The following is a 22426-nucleotide window of genomic DNA, read 5'->3' as shown; positions in this document are numbered from 1 at the left end:
GTCTTCCTGAGACCTTTAAAATACACGTCCTTTGTCTTACTCGAGACCCTTCAGTTTCCAAAAGCCGGCAACAAAGCATAACTTCCCGAATTAAGAAGACTGCGAGACAACTAGCTCTACGCCAAAGCAACACATAGAGTTCGCTGCTCGACAACTACGAACTGAAGGTGGGGGGGGGATACTGAAATGACCGCACCCGGATTCTCAATCCTCACATAGGATCCACGGGAAACGATCTCACCATAACCCCATAATTCCAACGAGACAACCAGCGTAGAAATCGCTTCTTACAAAACTTCCACAAATACACCAAACACCACCTCATCTAGTTACTGAGTCGCACAACCAACCACCCCTAGCGACCGAGTAACAAGAGAGGTGGGATGGAATATTTGATTTCGTCCAGACACAGACAACACTTCCCCACAATTATTCCAACTTACTATCAACTCCTCTAGTGATGAACGTCACCCATCGCACAATTTGCGAACCAACACACAAACCGACACTCACAGAATCACTTCCGTCAGCTCTCCTCAACCAAACCTAACTCCAGCTGTCCTCCTAGGACCCAAACACTCAACAACATGCTGGTGTCGACCGTCACCATCTTGGGGTCGCTGGACACCCCAACTTTACCACAAAACCGTCTATACCAGACCACAATACAAACACTTGATTAAAACACAAACTAACTGTTCATTTCACAAACCCACCGTTGGATATGAAGCTTACAGCACCAAGAAGCTACCTACAGAAATTCAGCCAAATCGGACTCCGTTTCATCCTCCAAACTCTTCCCCGAAGTAGCCCTCTCGAACCAGTTCCCGCTGTTCATCCGCAGGTGTTAGTGTCGACCGACACCACAATGGTGTCGACCGACACCAACCCAAAAACACGATCCAAGCCTCCTAATAACTCTCTAATTTACATGTTTTAGGCATCTTTTTGTCCATATTTTGCATTATATATACCCTAACCTTACCATTTTTAGGTTATTAACTATAGGAATTTGCATTCTTGTATTTGTACATTTTGGATGAAAACATGTGCTTTAGAACCGAAAATGGCGAGAAACAAGGTCAAATCCGAGTATGTACCCGAAGGAGCTATTGAGCAGGAAAAATAGTCTGAACCTCAACCCGATCGAGGAGGATCCAAGACCAGGAAGAACAACCCGAAGACTTACCCAAGGAACAACCCGACGTTATCTTCGTGCACCCCATCGAGCAGACCCTCAAGCAGGACTGAACAGCTAGGTTAAAGGGGTTTCCATATATAAACCCTCCTTTTCTTCCTCTTGCCCTAGCACGCCGCAGACCCTCAGAACAGAGAGCGAGAGCTTCTGAGAGAGAAACTGAGCGACAAAAACTGTTTTTCCACTTTGTTAGGATTCAATTTTCATTTCTTTTGATATTCTTTTTAGTTTCGATTCTGTATTCTTCTACTTCTACTCTATTTTTAATACAATGCAATTTTCGTTTATTTGTGCTTTTATGGTTTCTTCCATGAGATCCGAGTAGTGACATAAAGTTTCTAGGGATGGGATAGACAAATAAGTGTTCTTGATCGGTTAGGATGTCTTAGCTTGAATGTTTATTTTATATAAATTTCCTTCTAGATTGATGTTCTTTATGTGATTTTCAGACCGAGAGGTTGAGACTAGATATAGGGTGTTTTGCCATCAAAAGATGTTGTTAAAATACTTGAATCAATCAATGCTAGAGATTTACTCACTTAGCCTAAGAGATTAGATGTGTAAGGAGTTTATTGACAATAATGAATCGGTTTGTAATGCCTGCGTGGTCATGTTTCTCCAACGAGAGTTGGGTAGGGGAGTGACCAAGGTTGATTGTTTCTATCACGAGAGTGTTTTAGCAAGATTTAAGAGATTCATTGTCTAGGAAATATTTGCTTGAGGCATGTAGGACATCCCATATTGGTCAGGAACACTTAGGAGTCGATTACCCCATCCTTAGGAGCTTTCACATCTTGATTGTTTACGTTTTTATTTATAACTCGACCCCTTACCTGAATTGGTACTTGATCACCAGCTTCGTGTATACCTTCGAGCTGTTCATACCCTTCTTCTTAATCCGATCACTCCACCCAATCCTGTACTCAAATGCTTGCATCGAGTGCTTAGGTCGTGTGGTTCTTGTTCTTTTATTTTTGCTTTTGATTATCTTAGGATTGTTAGATTAAACCCTAATTATTGCTTGGCTTGACTTGCTTGCTTCCGATCATATCTTATCTGCTAGCATAATAAGTATTTGGATTGATAACCATTTGTACTATAACTGCATAGGGAATTGATACCCTGGGTGAAAATCCCATTATCAATTTGGCGCCGTTGCCATTTGGTTGAATTCTATTTGATACGTTTAAGATTTCAGCACTTGCTAGATCAAGTTCTTTTCTATACTTTGGTTCGGAACTGACTTGTTTACTTTCGTGTTTGTTTGTTTTGCATTTCAAGTACAACCTGAGTACCCATCCGACCCGTCACTCGATCACCTAGATCGGGTCGACCTTCGTGTACTCACTCGGTTAACTGATTGTGCATGCAAACACGATCCAAGGGTAACCAAAACTTGAGTCCTTACATCGACAACATCGACATACCAAGGTTACTCCGTTAACAACAAGTACCACAACCGCAACCAACAACAATTGAAGAGGTCATGAATAATCACAATGGTCCACCAGCTCCTCAAGAAAGGACCAACATAGGAGCAGGAGATGATCCATCTACCCACACTCAAAGACATGGCATTGTGCCACCTGCTGTTCCATACAATAACTTTGAGATCAAGAGTAGTCTCATCCAGATGATACAGAGCAACAAGTTTCATGGACTGCTAATGGAGGATCCATTGGACCATCTGGATGAGTTTGATAGGCTCTGTAGCCTTACCAAGATAAATAGAGTTAGTGAAGATGGGTTTAAACTCCAGCATTTCCCATTTTCTTTGGGAGACAAAGCACACATCTGGGAGAAATCACTTCCCAAGGAGTCCATCACAACTTGGGAAGCATGCAAAAAGGTGTTCCTCGCCAAATTCTTCTCCAACTCCAGAACCGCAAGGCTGCAAAATGACATTTTCAGCGTTGTTCAGAAGAGCAATGAGACATTCAGTGAAGCTTGGGAACGTTTCAAGGGATACACAAGCAGAAAGATGCCCTCATTATGGCTTCAGCAATGCTTCATTGCTAAGTACACTCTACCGAGGTGTGGTCCCTAAGATACAGATGTTGCTGGACACCGCTAGTAATGGTAACTTCCTCAACAAGGATGTTGATGAAGGTTGGGATCTAGTGGAGAACTTGGCTCAATCTGATGGGCATTACAATGAGGAGTATGATCGCACTATACGATCTTCTGGCGAGGATGATGCTAAGTTCAAGAGAGACTTGAAAGCCCTCAATGACAAATTGGGCAAACTCCTCAACCAGTAGCAGCATGTCCATGCCATCTCAGAGGAAGACCAGTTTCAGCAACAAGATGGGGAGAGTTCTCAGCTAGAGGATTTGAACTACATCAACAATCAAGGAGGTTACAACAAAGGGTACAACAACTACAAGCCGAACCCAAATCTATCATACCGTAACCCGAATGTTGCAAATCCTCAAGACCAAATATACCCATCCGCAGTCCAAGGGAACCAAGGCCAGCAAAAGCCTTTTGTCCAATACAATCAAGGCTATGCTCCAAAGCAACAATATTCTGGTAATTACCACCAACAAATTGCACCACCTGGATTCCTATCACAACACATAACCAATCTCAAGAAGCTGACCTACGCGGCCTAATTCAGCAGATGATACAAAATCAAGCATCAACCGCCATGGACAATGCAAACCGGTTTGCGGAGATGAGCAACAAGATCGATTCTATGTACAATGACCTGAATACCAAGTATGGTTCTCTAACCACTAATTTGAGATACATAGAAGGCCAACACAAAACCCAACCACCTCCAAAACTCAACCAACTTCCAGGTAAAGCTGTTTAGAACCCAAAAGATTATGCCACTGCTCAGGCCATCTTTCTTGATGATGATTTTGAGGACTACCTCACTGAGGACAGCGATGTTTAAGGTGGGGAGGATATGGATCACTATGGGATGTATGAGCACAAGTACTACATATCTGACTATGAACCCGATCCATCACCCGAGGAGAGTGATCAAGCTGATAACCGAGCACAGGTTCAAGAATCGAGAACCAATGCACAACCCAAGGCTGAACCCGATGACATACCCGATGAAGGTGATCAGATGATACATCAGGTGGATTTCAAATGACAGATCAACTTCAACTGCCTCAAGCCGAGGAAAGGTTCAGAGCTGCTCTTGACATCCAATTAGAGGCGCTTGCAGAGCGTATAAACAAACGAAAAACTCTACCTCCTAACCTCTTGCCACCACATGAACTTCGAGAGGAAATCATCAAGGAGACAGCTCAGCTGGAGATTGAGGTAAAGGAAGCTGTCAAAGAGATTGGAAATACAATTCTGAGTAGTGGAGTGTGTTTAGATCCTGAAATGCGAATTGAAGAAAAATAGGAGGATCCCGGTTCTTTCACTTTGCCATGTTCAATAGGCCTTCGGATTTTCAATAACTGCTTGTGCGATTTGGGAGCTTCAGTCAGCATCATGCCACCATCAGTTGCCAACAAGATGGGTTTCAGCAATTTTAAACCAAGTAGCCTGTATTTGGTTCTAGCTGATAGAACAATCAGACACCCCATTGGTATCCTGGAAAACTTACCTTTCAGGATTGGAAGAGTGGAAGTTCCTACTGAGTTCATGATTCTTGATATGGATAAGGAACCAGACGATCCATTGATCCTAGGAAGACCGTTCTTGGCGATGGTAGGAGCAGTAATAGATGTGAAAAAGGGAAGATCAGCATAGAGCATGGAGAGCATTTCAAAATGGAATTTGACATCAAAGAAGGAATTAAAAAGCCAACCATTGATGGACAAGCTTTCTTCACCCAGGCCAAACCAAGAGGAATCAAGCATCAAACTAATATTACATTTGTTGTGGAACCAGGACAAGACCAGAAAAATCGGTTCAACCAGTCTATTTCAGTGGGGAGGATTCCAGAACCTCTCCCTCCTAAAAACCATGCTTGAAGAGCATGAAGAGTCAAGCTAAGTGACTTAAAACAAGCTCACTTGGGAGGAAATCCCAAAGGTATCCTTTCTTTTCTATTAATTTCACTTTATTTATTTTGTCTTATTTTAGGTTTTTACACATTTACATATATATTAAAAAATAAATATATAAGAAAAAGGAAAAAAAATGAAACTTTGGGGAACCCGAGGCACTACCCGAATCCGTACCCGACGCGCCTGAACGTGTTCCCACTCGGGTGGCGAGTGGAGTCTGAATACCACAAAATCCTAGCCCACTCTCGGTGAAACCCTAGCGACAGCCCTTTCTATTTAAGAGGACAAACCCCTTCTTCCCCAAGACAAAATCGATAAGTGCTAAAAACTTTTAAAATTCCTTCTTCTTATTTCTCCTCTCTCTCAAACTCGAGTGCTTTAAGATTTTCGTGAACTAACCCTATTGATCTCGAGTTTAGCTTTTCTTTCTTTTCAAGGATTCAACAATGGCTCCCAAGATGAAGACTTACCAAAAGAAGGGGAGCAAATCAACCTCCGCCGCTGCTTGAACCGGAGGTGAAGACGTTGATGCTCGCAAATCTCGAGGAGGAGGAGACGTTTCGAATTCCCAACCGTTGGCTGAACATTTCCAGCCCCAACCCGATGCTCAACCTGATCCACCACCCGAGCCGGCTCTCGAGCAACCGATCGTGTAGACACCCGAGTTCGCTCTCCTAGCCCAGTAGCGGTTGCAATCCACCGATCTCCTCGATATATGGATCTGTCTACGTCCGAACAAACCGTCACCGACCCAATGGAGGTCGATTCAGATGCCGATGGAGGAGAACCGGAGGAGAACCAAACCTCACGGTTGAGGAGCAGAGCCACGGTTGCAAGAGGGAAGAGACCAGCTTCTGAAAAAGCTGAGGAGGTAGCTGAGAGGGTGGCTGAGGATGAAGATCAAGGTACCAAGGAAGAGAGCCATGCCCGAGAGGAGGAGCAGAGAGAACGCACCGGTTGGCATTGAGGAGGCTAAAGCAAAGAGAGGTGGAGACTCTGGCCAACCTTTTCAAGGTCCTCCACAAGATGAGTTTCGTTGGTACCCGCTACCCCCACCGTGAAACGATAAAAGAGTTAGGAATCCCAAGAGATGTCGAGTTTCTCTTCGACATATGCCACCTGGGCCAGATGATACAAGCCAACCTCGAAGCTTATGAGGAAGAAACAGTTCACTTCCTTTCCATGCTACGGTTATACTACTTTGAAGACCACCCGACCCTGCTACACGATGGCGGATCGGTTTCACCACTTTCTCCGTGCGCAACAAGGAATACCGACTTACCTTAAAGGAGATGGAGGAGCTGTATGGATTCAAGGCTGGGAGTGGAGAAAACATGGAAGTAGGCAAGGAAGAGATGAAATTCCTATGGCTGACAATAGGAGATAAGCTTCCCTACAAGCCCACAAGCTCCAAATCTGCTCAAATAAGGAGCCCTGTTTTGAGGTATTTTCACAAGTCCCTAGCCTGCACTTTCTTTGCTAGGAAGGAAACTGGGAATGTGAATAATCATGAGCTCCAACTGCTAGATATAGCCTTGTGTGGAATCTTGGATAACACTAGGGATGGTAGAACTCTAGTAGGAGATGTTGCGGACACAAGTTTGGTCTTTGTCTTGCTTCATCAGTTCTTGTATATAAAATCTTGGGCAACGAAAACCAAGAGGAGAGATTGAGCTGGAGAGATATCCATAGGAGGATTGGTCACACCGATTTTGGTAGCCTGCGATGTGCCCCTAAAGGGAGTACTACATAAACCGAGATGGCTAGACATCGACTATCTCACCTTGGCGAGATTCTTGGCTTATGAGAAGCCAAATGATATGTTCTTATTCAAGTTCGTTCATCCTGCAGTCGAAGCTGCTCAAATGATCCTGCCCAATGTCGTGTGCACAAAGATCCGACTAGGGAAGAACATCGACTTCATGCCACCATTGGAAGAGCTGTACAACCCCGAAGGGGAATCCAAAGCTGAAGAGAGAGAGCCAACATGGCAAGTACAGGGAGACAATTCGGAGGACTATGATTTTGAAGAGTATGTTATCTCTCAAAAGCAACCAGTTGGAGTGAGGGAGGCTCTCAAGAGGATCGGGTGGCTGACAAGGATGAACAAGTTCTTAGCAAGGAAGGTAAAGGACCTCACTGGCATAGTAAAGGTGATGGGAGGAAAGATCAAGGAGTTGCAAGACAAGGCAAGTTGTGCCTCAGTTCCCACTTCAGCATATACACCCACATGGATGGGGAGAAGTGGATCACTAAGAGGAATCAGAGGATCGACACCTCTAGAGCCTCACAGGGCAAGATCCTACGAGCCCCAAGCAGAGGGGAATGTCACCAGACCCGATAGATCGCGGAGGAGCCACTCAGATGCCTATCCGACACCTAACCCGATGGGGTACACGATGTCATACCCGATGCCACCATCGAGCACACATCCGGGTGAATACTCAGGTCCTTTCCCTCCGACCTACCAGATGCCAAATCCGATGTCGTACTCGATGCACCCTGCAAGCAGCTACACGACTGATCATTCCAGACCTCTTCCACCATACCCATCGTACTATCCAATGCCCAACCCGATGAGCTACGCGATGCCTTACCCGATTAACCCCTCAGATGCTGGTCCGAGCAGATCGTCCGTGCATATAACCGAGCTCTTTGATGAGCAAATCCCAGTGCCTGCTGAAGCCGTTGACGATCCTGGGTACACATTGGCGAGCATGGAGGCTGCCACAACCTCCTTCTTCACCAACCCATGAGGTACCACTTTCATCCAATCCATTGTTTATACCATTTCATTTTATTTTGTTTCATTTTGTGTGATTCTCAGACTTATTTTTCAGAATTTTATTTACAGAGAGGACTGTGTGATTTAAGTTTGGGGGAGGGTTTAAGAATGTATATAACATTGTGTTTTATTTTCTTAGTTTCTCATTTCAAATTTTTGCATGCTAGTTTTATTCATTCGAGTCTGCATATTTTTGCATAAAAACCCAATTTTTTAAAAAATAGTGTTCATGTAGTTGCATTTACATATTAGGATTGAGTCTACACTGCTTCATATAGGATTGTTGCATATGAATTTTAGGGGACAATGATTAAAATCACCTTGTATAAAGTCACACCTAAGGATTGAAGCTATAGCCCTTAATCACATTTCATTGTTGCTAGATCATTCTTTGGAAAAAAAATGAAAAATCTTTGTTTAAAACCTTGTGTCTTTTGAAAGCTTCCTCCACTTGTGTGAAACTTGCTTGAACATTTGCATCATCTCTATATTATTGGACTTAACCTGAACTTAAATTATCTTGCTTATGGAATTTGAATGCTTGCTCATGGTAACTCTAAACTCGGGTTAACACTCCATTGTTGCCAATCTTTTCGGTTAACCCGATTTGTTTTTCCCTATCCTTAAACCCAAACCTTTCTTTCAAGCCTTGTTGTGAATTGTTGAGTGAGGCCTTTTCATTGTGCTATAGGTTGTGAAACCTTGAGAGTATTGAGAACGACAAAGAACTGGCTCTTGATTTAACTAAGTTAGAAATATTTGGACTAGCTAATAGAATCGGTTTTGAAAGATAGGTGGTTAGCATGATTATTTGGGGTTGGGCTGAGGAATAAAAGAGAAATTAAAGAAGAAAGTCCCTAAGGTTCGATTTAATTAGCTCTAAGTCTCTAAGTAAAAAAAAAAAGAAAGATCTTGCTATAGTCTCTTAGAAAATGAAGAAAAAAATAAAATAAAAAATAATATAGGAATATTATTAGGAGTTTAGCAAAGAAAAAAAAAAAAAAAGAGAGCTATATGTTTAAAGTTTAGACTTTAGGGATTGTAAAAAAAACATGAAGTTAAAATCAAGGTTGTGGCTAGTTTTACTCTAGGGTGTTGGATAAAAAAAAAGTGAATAACAAAAGAGTAAATTATCAATAGTTAAGCTTTGTATGCCCTAATTGTTCTCAATCTTAGATAGTTTTCACAACTGTCTAGCATTCGTTCTTTTGAGAGTAAGCCACCCAAAGATATTGTTCGAAACCCACCTACCAAAAAGCCTTACCCTTGAAACCAATTGAGCTTGATTCACTTCCCATTTGAAATAATTTGCCAAACACTTTAATGAATGTGAAAGAGATGTTCTTTGGAATTGCAAGTCCTTACTAATAGTTGGAGGATGAACTAGATCGATGCATGGCAATAAGCATAGAAAAATATTTGTAAGTATGTTGATTGATCTTAGCACCGTTAAACTATCTTTAAGGACTATAGCTTGAATCCTTTGTTTAGCACAAAAAGGTGATGAGTCCCCATTTTTAAACCTCATCCTCCTACTTCCTTGCTAGAGGACTAGCAAGATTTAAGTTTGGGGATGTGATAACTCTCTAATTTACATGTTTTAGGCATCCTTTTTTTGTCCGTATTTTGCATTATATATACCCTAACCTTAGCATTTTTAGGTTATTAGCTGTAGGAATTTGCATTTAGGCCATTTAGGGTGTTGCATTCTTGTATTTGTGCATTTTGGATGAAAACATGTGCTTTAGAGCCTAAAATGGGGAGAAACAAGGTCAAATCCGAGCATGTACCCGAAGGAGCTATTGAGCAGGAAGAACAGTCCGAACCTCAACCCGATCGAGGAGGATCCAAGAGCAGGAAGAACAACCCGAAGACTTATCCAAGGAACAACCTGATCTTATCCTCGTGCACCTCATCGAGCAGACTCTCGGGCAGGACTGAGCAGCTAGGTTAAAGGGGTTTCCATATATAAACCCCCCTCTTCTTCCTCTCGCCCTAGCACGCCGCAGACTCTCAGAACAGAGAGTGAGAGCTTCTGGGAGAGAAACTGAGCGACAAAAACTCTTTTTCCACGTTGTTAGGATTCAATTTTCGTATCTTTTGATATTTTTTTCAGTTTCGATTATGTACTCTTCTACTTCTACTCTATTTTTAATACAATGTAATTTTCGTTTATTTGTGCTTTTATGCTTTCTTCCTTGAGATCCGAGTAGGGACATAAAGTTTCTAGGGATGGGATAGACAAAGAAGTGTTCTTGATTGGTTAGGATGTCTTAGCTTGAGTGTTTATTTTATATAAATTTCCTTCTAGATTGATGTTCTTAATGCTATTTTCAGACCGAGAGGTTGAGACTAGATCTAGGGTGTTTTGCCATCGAGAAATGTTGTTAAAATGCTTGAATCAATCAATGCTAGAGATTTACTCACTTAGCCTAAGAGATTAGATGTGTAAGGAGTTTATTGACAATAATGAATTGGTTTGTAATGCCTGCTTGGTCATGTTTCTCCAACGAGAGTTGGGTAGGGGAGTGACCAAGGTTGATTGTTTCTATCACGAGAGTGTTTTAGCAAGATTTAAGAGATTCATTGTCTAGGAAATATTTGCTTGAGGCATGTAGGACATCCCATATTGGTCAGGAACACTTAGGAGTCGATTACCCCATCCTTAGGAGCTTTCGCATCTTGATTGTTTACGTTTTTATTCATAACTCGACCCCTTACCCGAACTGGTACTCGATCACCAGCTTCGTGTATACCTTCGAGTTGTTCATACCCTTCTTCTTAATCCGATCACTCCACCCGATTTTGTACTCGAATCTTGCATCAAGTGCTTAGGTCGTGTAGTTCTTGTTCTTTTATTTTTGCTTTTGATTATCTTAGGATTGTTAGGTTAAACCCCAATTATTGCTTGGATTGACTTGCTTGCTTCTGATCATATCATTTTTTAATTGCTAGCATAACAGCCATTTGGATTGATAACCCTTTGTACTACAACTGCATAGGGAAGTGATACCCTGGGTGAAAATCCTATTATCACCTCCCTTCAAGTTCCTTCTTGCCGCAAATCCCCAATTCCTCACAACTATCGATAACGGCCATGAAAAAGCCTCCTTGTCTCTCCCAATCTACCACCAAGCTCCAATCCTTCTCTTAACACATGAGGAGGATGAATCTCCTTTCTAATCCCTTCCAATTGAGAACACCACAACTCTCTCTTTTTCTCCTCTAAAACCACCAGTCGGCTACCCCTGTTAACAAGGGCATCGAAATATAACATATATACTCGAGTCCTAGGGTTTTCCCAAACCAGACCGAATCTAACCGATGATTATAATAATACAATCTGAAAAAATATAGATCGTCAAGACCAATAAAACACCAATTAGTTTTGCGTTCAAATTTGAAAAAATTATCCAATTAAAAAAAAAAATCCTAAAAACATAAGTGTTTTTCTGAAAAACATGAGAAAGCTATGTATAAAAGGAAAATAGAGGCAAATTCAAAAAAAAAGGAAAATAGAGGCAACCCAATAGAACAGTCCTCGTACATTAACCACCATTTAATTTAATTGAATGATCACGTTTCTCACTAATACTTCCATATGCTTTACAAACAATATCATTCTACATATTTTTCTTTGTGAAAATAATGTTATTCTACATTTTAATTATGATTTAACACTCAGTTTCCTAATTTATCCTTAACACAAAACTTTTTTATTGAATTTAAATTATTAATCACTTATTATATAGTAGTCTATATATGTATAATTTAAGGTTTTTTTAATTAGCGGAAATGTGTTAAAATGACATTTGTTGTGTACACTGAGAAAGTATGTTTTTTTGTGTGTAATAAATTTTTCATTATGTGTAGGCGTGGACAAAATACCCGACCCGAAATACCCGTATTGGAACCGAACTGAAAAAACCCGGTTCGTATCGGGGGTGGATCGTATACAATATATTAGTTGGATCTTGAATGTATATACTTTTGGGTATCGTTTCGGATCAGGTAATACCCGATACCCAATTATTACCCATATATATATCCAAAACTATGTATGTATCTACGTATTCCCCCCCCATTAAGAATCGAAATTGAGATTGTTAAGAATCGTTTGTTGATCAGTTCTTCTCCATTACCTATATCTGCGGGAGATTTTTGTTTTCCTATGTAAATTCTGTAATTCACAATCTCTCAACCTGGATTCTCTAAATTTCTTCTCTTCATCTCCGGGCTCTCCGCTTTCCGAGACGTCTAAGACTCATTCAAAGGTTAGTCACTTTTATCTTGATGTTTGGTTTAAAATTTGGAATTCATCGATTGATTGTTGAAGAATCTGCATTTGTTGGTTTAGTTCATTGATTGATTGATTGTTAGACTGTATATAAGAATCTGGATGTGTTAGTTTAGTTCATAGATTCATAAATTGTTTCTTAGAGTTAAGAGTATTAGATGCTTTGGTCTCTGTTTCTTGTAATGAGGATATTAAAGGTTTCGCATTCGAACCTTTAACCCAGACAAGAATCATAGCCAAGGTTATGTCTGGTTCTTATCTTCCTTCTTCATATTCTCTTCTTTCTTTCTTATTGAACCTCTTCAAGAAACAGAGAAAAGAATGGAATAAAGGAAGAAGCTTTAACTATTAGGATTTGTATTGCCTCCATATGTCTAGTGTTGTTTTAACCATCTTCTCAATCACCATTCTATAAAAGCTGCACCTTTGGAACACCGCATCCAAAGATTGTAGACCAAGATAAATAGTGAACCAAACCACTTGGTGAATTAGATTAAATCTTGGAAAGAACAAACACATGAGATTTCTGAAACAATTTTACATGAGAGAGTTAACTGACTGTATAATTGGTTACGATCGCTAACTGGATTTTCGGTGGTGTCCTTCACTGACTGTGTACAAAAATTTACAACAAAGTTTGTGACACCCCGGTTTCAGAGACTTGCGCAGAGGTTTACAAGAATTGATTTGACCACCTATGTCACCAAAGTGCACTTATTTTTTCGGTCAAGGGTCGTGAAAGAACTCCAAAGTTAAGAGTGATTATGCTGGAGTAGTCTCAGAATGGGTGACCATCCGAGAAGTGACTATTGGAACTGTGAGAGTGAGGACAAAACAAATGGAAAGATCATGTGGTGATTTGTAGGGATGGTAACAATTCTTTAAAGCGTCTCGGACGTAGAAAACTGGCCGTCGGATATTGATGGGCTCACGGGCCTAGTAAGAGGACGTGAGACCCATTAAAAAAGGTGGACCCATAAACTGCAATATGACATGGGGCCCACTAAGAGGTGGTGGTCGGGGCGTTACAAAGTTACATTACCATTCATCATAAATCATATCAAGGAAGATACATGGTAGAATACAAGCCAATCTTAGATACCGTAATAAACTCAAAACACACCAAGAAAAGTCATTTATACTGTAGCAGGCTGAACTTGAAAAAATCATCTAGCCACCTGTTATATATGTCGGGACTAGTGATTATTAAATTAGCAGAGGATTAACAAAAAACAACAACAATATCATCGATTTATCGTGGTAAAAGACTCAAAAAGTCTCAATATCATTCCCGAACACTAGTAAATTTGTATCATAAATTACATTTTTTGCTACAAAAAAAATTAATAACAAATAATATCTATAAATTGTTACAAAATTAGTGACAAAATTTAAGTTAATAGTTATTTTAGCTAATTAGTTACTAAGTGTAGCTATATAGTGTAGCTATATAGTGACAAATAGTAACATACATAATTTAGTGACATAAAATTTTGCAACACTACGACACACAACTTTAAATGTAGCAAATTCGTAACATTTTCCTCAGTCTTAAACACTTAAAAACATTTTTCTTTCCCTTCATCATTGTCCTAAAATTTGTTTTTTCCCCAGATTAAAATTAAGGCAATCTGTTTCGAGAGAGTGGGAGATGAAATCTCCGTGGTCCTGACATGAGGAGGAAGATGAGAGAGTGAGTCGCAGTCTTTCAGATCGGAGAAACGTTCGTCAGCTAGGAGCATTTCGACAGGATCCTCCTCCAACCTAAACTCAAAGTCACCAGCTCCGACTTTTTCCTCCACCGTGACTGTGACCTTCAGAATATGCGACTGATTTCCCCTCTTTCTCGTCTTCTAAAACATTACTGGAGTTCTCTCCATCGTAACACCAGCCATAGATGTAATCTTCTTCTTCTTCTTCTTCTCTCTGGTTTTCAATTAATTAAATCATATGGGTTTCGTAAAGTCTTGATCTTTGATTTGTGAAGTTTCTTTAATGGGTTAGATGGAGGAGCAGTCACATCAATTGCAGAGAGACTATCCATTAGGTTAATTTACTTAAGCCATATCTTTCTCTTTCTTTCTTCTTCTTCTCCGACTTGAGTATATCGGCGATGGAGACGAGAAGCCGGCAATTGCAGTGGCCAATCGTGAAAGAGATCAAGAGCTTTTGACTCCCGTCGCTGATTGCGGCGACTAAGACGATGGTTCTTCTTTGAAGCCTTCTCTCTTCGGCTCTGTTTATTATGCAGGTTGCCATTACAAAGGTAACTCCGACAAATACATATTGCTCTCTTTCATGTTTGATTTTGTTCTCTCTTAAATCACGACTTCTGAACTTTAAATATTTGTGTATGCTTTGTTTTTTTTCAGGTTCACCCATCTCAAAATAGCTACTTGGCACACAAACTCATTGTTTGGTATCAGGGACAAGAAGCTTCAATGCTGCTTCCTTTCTCATATGCTGTGGTCTCGGGTGCTATAGGATCATGTTCGATTTTATTTGCCAAGTCACTGTGAGATGCTCTGTGACTTAATTTATTTCTCTCATTGTCACATCGGCTTAATCTATTTTGTCACATAGCCATTGGAGCAATATTCTTTGCTACAGACTCTGTTTGCGCCTTGCAAGTAAGAATTTTCTTAACATTGGGAAAATATTATTCTACTACGTTTGCTAATCAAGAATTAACAAACACTCTTTTGTTAAATCTAGGTGCTTAATCAAGACGACACATCTCTCTTGTCCAGTCTGGTCTTTGGAGAAGGTGTAGTTAACGATGCAACGTCTGTTGTGCTCTTCAACGCAATACAGGGATTTGATCTCACAAACATCTATTCAACTATAGCTTTGGAGTTTGCTGGAAACTTCTTTTATCTCTTCATCTTAAGCACATCACTTGGTGTTGCAGTATGCTTCTTTCGCTCTTCTCCTTAAATTTCAGCACTAGAATTTGGAGTGAACCAGAAAAGTTCTTACTCATTTTCTTTCTCAGGCGGGATTGCTCAATGCTTTCATTATGAAGAATCTCTATATTGGAAGGTATATATTGCGTGTTTATGGCTCGTTATATACATGATTTTCTTTTTTGGTTAGTTCTTGATAGTTCTATGCTTTGTTAGTTACGTTCTTTCTTTAATACTTTACTTTCTTTTTTGGTTAAATCAGGCACTCTACTGATCCTGAAGTTGCACTTATGATGCTATTGGCTTACTTATCATATATGCTGGCAGAGGTAAAGAGACAAATATGATAACTAACGAAGGCTTTATGTTACTTTTTCACCAAGACAAAATGAAATCATGAAATATTATTCCTTTGCAGCTATTCCACTTAAGCTCTATCTTGACTGTGATCTTCTGCGGGATTGTTATGTGTCACTATACATGGCACAGTGTAACAGATAAATCAAAAGTTACCACAAAGTAAGTTTTTTTCCTTCTAATAATAATTACAGAAATTTGTATCTGGTGAATTTTGACTAAAATGAATATATTTTTTTTGGCGTAGACACACTTTTGCTGCATTGTCATTTCTAGCTGAGATTTTTATCTTCCTTTACGTTGGAATGGATGCTCTCGATATTGAGAAATGGGACGTTGTACCCGACAGGTGAGCGACAGGTGAGACTTTCTATAGTGTGTCAAATGAAAATATGTACAATTGTTTTTTGGATCCCTTTTTATCTCCTTCTCCAGGTGTTAGCTATCTTGAAAAAAAAATTTCTAATTTTTTTTTTGTTTAAATGCCTGAAATGTTTTGTTTATTTTCTTCTCAACTAATCGCAAAAATTCTAAATTCTTAAGGATACAAAGGTAACAAAAGGTTTTCTGCAGTAAGTAATATTCTATTTCTATATCTACTCGATTTCATGTAAGTGATTGTGAAGACAGCAGTAAGTGAATATTTTGTCTACAGATTCAAACTGTTATTGGTTTTGTTATCTGCAGTAAGTTATATAATTGACTGATTTCGTTGTCTGCACTATGTGAATATGAAGTCTGATTAACACTTTTTAAGTAGTTTCTGTTACAAAATATTGTCGATAACATTGGTGTTCATGAGATTTCTTGTTAACTTTAATTTTTTTATGTAGGTGGCACCTGCTCAGAATGGGAGGATCTTCGGTATCGGGGGACAAAACTACATACGTGATCGTGGGGAAAGCTCAGCTGGTGCAATGTCTAGAATATCTCTTGAACGCCAATTAAATTATGTTCAAGAGCAGCTGGCCACTTTGGTTGAATTTATGAGGCAATATATGCTTGAAGGTCATGCAAACACTTTCCCCTCTGCTAAACCAACTTCTGCTACGGGTGCGTCGGTCACTGGCCCAACTCAAGGCAACATCAGGGAGAATCGAGAAGCCAATCCCGAAGCTGCGACTGAACGTCCAGAAATGGCTGATGTCCATCAAAGTCATCCAACTTGTAACATGCGCGAACCAAATTCCCGGTTTAAAGATGGATCGGTTGATGCAATAGGTGCATCGGTCGATGCAGGTTCGGTTTTATCGGTCGAGTTTTAAGTTAAACGCTGCGTTTTGGGTTTAGAGAAAACCCTTCAACTCGAGTTTTGCCTCATTCGGCGGGTTTGGCCGTTTTTGAGAGAAAAGAAAAGAGAGAAAAGGTTCTTGAGTGTTCTTGAGGATTTTGGGTGATTTGAGGCTGTTCCTGTAGAGATCTGTAGCTGGGATCGTTGTAGGAGCTTTCTGGGAGCGTTGTTTTGCTTGTATAAGGTTCAGAATCTTCTTGGCAAACGTAAGTGCATGACCCTGGCTTATCTACGCTAGAGATTTCTCTGATCTGCTTGTTTATGTGTTGTTTGGCTTGTTAGTATGTTATTTGGGATGTTGGGAAGCTTTCTTGTGGCTTGGGATCGAGTTTTGTGCTTGCAGGAACAAAGATCCGGCGAGAAGTTTCGGGGAAAAACGATGCTCGACATGGGCATCGGTCGATGCACTTTGTGCGTCGGTCGATGCAAGTGCGAGGACGGCGCGTAAAACCTAGGTTTTTCGTGCTATGTCGAGCATGCGTCGGTCGATGCAGTGGGAGTATCGGTCGATGCAAGGATCGATGCATAACATGCGTCGGTCGACGCAACCCCATCAGGTGTCGGTCGATGCATGTTGGTGTCGGTCAATGCTGAGTACTGGTTTGTTATTGTTGATTGTTGATTGTTGGTTGATGTTTAGAAATGTCTCTATTGCTTGTATGTATAGCCCAGTAGATGTGAGGATTGTCTTACTGAGTGTTTATTAAATACTCATTTATTGCAATATGTGTTTGTGGTGCAGGTAAAGACAAAGTGTGATCGTGAAATCAAGGCAATGAAGAGGAGGATGTTGTAGAGACTCGATTGGTTGTTGTCTGGCATTGATAGGTTGTTAGAGTTGTGTCATTAGAAACATTGATAGGATGCTGGTTTTATGTTTCTTGTTGGTTGAATTTGGATATTGCTTATGTTATAATATTAGTTTATTATTGGATATTGGTGTTGTTTATTTTCGCTGTTAGTTGTGGTTGTGGTTATGTGGTTAGTGGGTATGAGACTACTAGTTGTAGTTTACTTATTATTATTATTACTATTATTTATTATTAAAAAAAAAACGGGTCTGGTCGTTTTACAACTAATGTGCCTGATGAGTCTCGTGAGCAAGAAGACAATGAAGATGCAGAGCTTGTGGGAGGTTTCCTCTTCTAAAGAACTTGTTCTTCCACCTCTATTTACTCAATCTATTTAGCACTCTTTCTTTTCTCTACTGATTTAAAACTCTGTTTTTTTTTTGAATGTTTAAAACTAAGGTTTAATCGGATCTTTTGGAATTTAGTTTTACAATGATATTTACAGGTAAATTGTGTTTGGCGCTACATTTACAAACTTTCCCCACAAGGCAAGGATTTCTGTAGCCCGTACCAATTTTGTATCGTCATCGTAACAATATGTCACAATTACTAACACTATATACGTAGTTATTACAAACGAATAACGTCGGAATCAGTAACAAGTTCGTTAAAAATCGATGTGTAGCTAACTGTCATAATTTGACGACGCCCATTTTGATGCTTTTTGAAGTTAATTGTTACGCATTTTTCAGATGCATTTTGTAACAAATACGACTTTTTCATTAGTAATAAAATTGTAGCAATTTGCGACAATTAGCTTTGACAGAGAATTTTGCTACGACCAAATAGTTATTAACTTCTTTTGTCACAAATTTGTAAAAAAAAACAAAAAAAACCTATAAAAAACACGTTATACCTACTAATATATTCATAACAATACAAAACATTTTTTCTAGTGGAAAGCAAAAGCTCAAGAAGATTTCACCTGTTAACATGCTTGATGGCGAAGAGATGGAAATGAACAACTCAAAAATATATTGTGTTAGTATCAATTTAGTTATATTGAGATGGATTTCTATCAAAAATATATCAACAACAACAATCTCAATACTAACGACAGCTGAGAGACGGCTTCGAAAACAATGATGAACATGTTGAATGAAAAAGCGAAGAAGTGTTAGTCTTTGTCTAATTGTGCAAATATTATATATCTTATTTCTCCTGTTTTAAACCTATAATTATTTTATCCATTTTATAAGGTTTGTTGTCTTGGCGATATTGATGTGTTTTTTTATAGCTTGACTATAGTTTTGTTTATAGCTTGGCTACACCACCAAAAAAATATAGCCAAACTATGAAAAAAACACATCAATCTGGCCAAGACAACAAACCTTATAAAATGGATAAAATAATTATAGGTTTGAAACAGGAGAAATAAGATATATAATATTTGCACAATTAGACAGAGACAAACACCTCTTCGCTTTCTCGTTCAACATGTTCATCATTTTCTTCGAAGCCGTCTCTCAACTGTCGTTAGTATTGAGATTGTTGTTGTTGATATATTTTTGATACAAATTCATCTCAATATCACTAAATTGATACTAACAAAATATTTTTTTGAGTTGTTGATTTCAATCTCTTTGCCATCAAGCATGTTAACAGGTGAAATCTTCTTGAGCTTTTGCTTTCGTGAATGATATTGATACTTTTTGAGGCTTTTAGCATTGAAACTGACTATTTTTATGAATGGTGGTGAATGATGTATGGAATGATGACTTATGAATGAATGGATGTCAGGGTGTTTCAATTCCCCTTATGCAATTGTAGTATAAGAGGTGTCAATCCAATCTGAGTGTTTGTGAACAATCAAGATGTGCATATGAGTCTAAGTCAAGCCAGATGTAAATGTTGTTTGTCACTAACAATCCTATGATGAAATGGAAAGTGCAGAAAGTAAAACTACAAGAACTAGGAGGTAAATGCAAATAGAACAGAGTGATTATGACAAACAGAAATAGAAACCATGGAAATGCAAGTATTGAACTAATGCAAAGTAAGTAATGAACAGGATACTAAATGAATGCAACAGAAATGCAACTAGGGTGAGACAGGACAAACACAAATCATAAACACAAGTTCTGGGTTGTAACTCGAGCAAGCACTCGATCGAGTGCTGATCGAGTGCAGGGTCGAGCTGGACAAATACGCAAAACAGAGCAACACAAGAAAAACAGAGCAATACCAAAACAAATCAAACAACAGGATTTAAGCTAAGAAATCAATAAACAAGGAAGGTCTTGAGGAGGGATTCATGGGCTGGACTATGATTGAGGTCATCTAACTTGGTCAACAAATCTCAAACAACCTGAGCTAATCTCTAGACATATATTTCTAAGACATGTTTAATCCACTCTCATGGCAAGAAACAATCAAACTCATGCATCTCTAGACTTGTTCTCACAAAGTAAAGAATCTACACAAGCAGGCATTAAGCAATATGTCAAAAATCAAACAAGACTTCTAATCTCTTAGCAAGCCTAATGATAGTCTCTAGATCTAGCCGTATCTATGCTCCTTAGACATTGGTGTGATGCTAAGAGGCTTGAAATCAGATCCTACCCTCTCAGATATAGGATCAGCATTAAGAACATCTAGCCAAGAAGAGATCTACAACAATCAAGCTTGACCAAATCAAACAAACCACAAACACAGCCCAGCCGAACCCATCCTCAAGATCCTAAGCAACTACTCACAAGAACACATGATGAACATCAAAGTCATAAACCCAGAAAATGATGAAACTTGAGCCTTAGATGTCCACATGCATTCAAATCAACCATTTCCTTTAACATTCATTAATCAAGAACATGAATCAATTATGTGCAATGCTTAAACTCATTTGGCTTGGTAGTAAAAGGTTTAGAGACAATGATGGTCTCTCTTTAGAGTGGGGTTTATCAATATCAAGGTTCTCTCATAAAAAATGGATTGAGCTTTAGAAGAATGCTAAAGGTAAAAACACTTAGACACATACAAGAACAAAACCTTGTCTACCCAAAGGCACCCAAAGTGTTTATCCTATCAATCTAAACCCAACTGATCCTAGTGCTACCCTTTAACTTCTTCTCTTCTCTTTCACCCTTTTCTCTTTTGATTTTAAAGTCTTAGGAGAGGTTTCTTATTTGATCTTTCTAGTGGAATGGGAGATTCTTACTTATTTGCTATGGTTTTCTTTTCTTCTTATCCTTAAGGCATAAAAGCATTTTGCTAAACTTTTCTTTTTCTTTCTTTATTTTCTTTGACTGAAACCATCTTTAAACAATATCATACTTCCCATTCTTTCACTAGACTTTGATTTTACTTAAAAACATTCCCCTCCTAAAGACTCTAACCTTTTCTTTCTCTTCTCCTCTTTTCTTTTCTTTCTTTTTCAAACAACCAAATCCCAAACCCAACAATGAAATCACCTAGTCCTATCTAGTTTGGAAAATGCAAACTAGAACTACACAAGGCATTATTCTTGTCAGTTCAAACCTAACACTTTCTACCAAGCTCAATCCCAAAAAGGCGTCACACACTCAAGAATAAGCATGGCTTGAAAGAAAGGTTGGTTAAGGGTATTGGAAACTGATTTTAATGATTCAATCAGCTACTTGGATCAACAAGAGTGGTAAAAAGGAGAAAGATGATCCAAATATGTATATGGTATCCATGAGTTTAAAGCAATGCACACATTGATATTTAACAGTCAATATTAAGTTCTTATAAGTAGGAAATGGCATCAAATCACAACATGCTTCAATTTAGACCAAATGCAATGCAGGAATTCAAGGCTTGGTTCAATCTTATGCTTCTAACCACTCAACTAGCATCAAAGTACTACTAACTTGGACATTGATCCTAGTCTAGTGAATTAAACAAGCTAACAAGGCAAAACTCATCATAGATCCCTAATGCAAATATTATACAATCCTACATGAAACATGCTAAACACTCTTTTTTTATAAAGAATTTTGCAAAAAATTTCAAATTTTTAGGGTTTTTCTATGCCTTAGATGCTATGCAAGTATTAACATGATGATGCTAAAAATTTGAAATAAGAAAACAAAACACAACATCAAATGCTATCTCAAACCCTCCCCTAAACTTAAATCACACAGTCCTCTGTGTGAAAGAAATTTGTAAGAGGATTCAAGATCAAAAACAAAACACAACATCAAATGCAATGGTATTTACAAGGGAAGGTGATAGTGGTACCTCAAGGATTGGAGAAGAAACTGTCCACATCCTCCTGCATGCTGTCAAAGGTGTAATTGGGGTCTTGTTGATGACTTGGAGGTGGAGATTGGGGCAGCTCGACGATGGGAATCGACCGGGACTCGGTCGAGTACGTGCTCGAGTGGGGGGGTCGAGCTGGACCGCGAGTGTCAAAATTCTGACCTTGCTGCTGGTAGAACTGCTGGTAGAGTGCTAGATCCATGAAGTACTGGGGTGGGATGGGAGGGTAACCTGGATATCCTGGATAAGCAGCTGGAGGTGGGAAGCCATATGGTGATATGGGCTGGAACTCGGCCGAGTGCATCTCGGGTGCTCGGTCGAGTGGGTGCTCGAGTGACCCGGTCGAGTGCCTCAAAAATTGTTGTTCTCGGCTACTTGAACTCCTCTTCCTCTGATTTGGCTCGTACATTGAAGCTCTAGCTGGTTCCACAGGGTTTGCAACTCTTGAGAGTGCTCTAGTTGAGCTACTCCTCCTCAAAGGGCTTGAATGGCTTGGAGATGAGTTTGCACTCTTCAGCTCAGCAATCTCCTTTTTTAGGC

The 22426-nt window shown here is 39.4% G+C and overlaps 1 protein-coding gene and 1 non-coding gene across 9 annotated transcripts; one reads left to right on the top strand and one right to left on the bottom strand.

Moving 5' to 3' along the window:
* Positions 1 to 3086: 3086 nt before the first annotated feature.
* On the bottom strand, positions 3087 to 3197 carry LOC147934346 (small nucleolar RNA R71). Its single transcript, XR_015573428.1, has one exon. It is a non-coding gene; the product is annotated as a small nucleolar RNA R71 (small nucleolar RNA).
* A 10531-nt stretch (positions 3198 to 13728) lies between these two features.
* Positions 13729 to 19422, top strand: LOC104728215 (sodium/hydrogen exchanger 3). 8 transcript variants are annotated; one of them, XM_087475257.1, is made up of 10 exons: positions 13729 to 14159; positions 14265 to 14526; positions 14633 to 14890; positions 14976 to 15170; positions 15256 to 15302; positions 15429 to 15495; positions 15585 to 15685; positions 15771 to 15883; positions 16357 to 17020; positions 17557 to 17763. In XM_087475257.1, exons 5-8 carry the CDS (start codon positions 15280 to 15282, stop codon positions 15874 to 15876), a joined length of 297 nt encoding a protein of 98 aa, XP_087331383.1. In that variant the 5' UTR covers positions 13729 to 14159; positions 14265 to 14526; positions 14633 to 14890; positions 14976 to 15170; positions 15256 to 15279; the 3' UTR covers positions 15877 to 15883; positions 16357 to 17020; positions 17557 to 17763. The 8 variants fall into 8 exon arrangements, with proteins under 8 accessions (XP_087331383.1, XP_087331384.1, XP_087331386.1 ...); XM_087475258.1 differs by lacking the exon at positions 17557 to 17763 and adding an exon at positions 18914 to 19422 and having other exon boundaries at positions 13743 to 14159; positions 16357 to 17307; XM_087475256.1 differs by lacking the exon at positions 17557 to 17763 and adding an exon at positions 18914 to 19422 and having other exon boundaries at positions 13764 to 14159; positions 15771 to 15872; positions 16357 to 17307.
* The last annotated feature ends 3004 nt before the right edge of the window (positions 19423 to 22426 follow it).

Source organism: Camelina sativa, chromosome 11, assembly GCF_030686135.1.
Source record: "Camelina sativa cultivar CO46 ecotype springtype chromosome 11, ASM3068613v1".
NCBI classification, from domain to species: Eukaryota; Viridiplantae; Streptophyta; class Magnoliopsida; order Brassicales; family Brassicaceae; genus Camelina; species Camelina sativa.
Note: the sequence above shows the minus strand (reverse complement) of the source record. Positions and strands in the feature narration are given on the sequence as shown.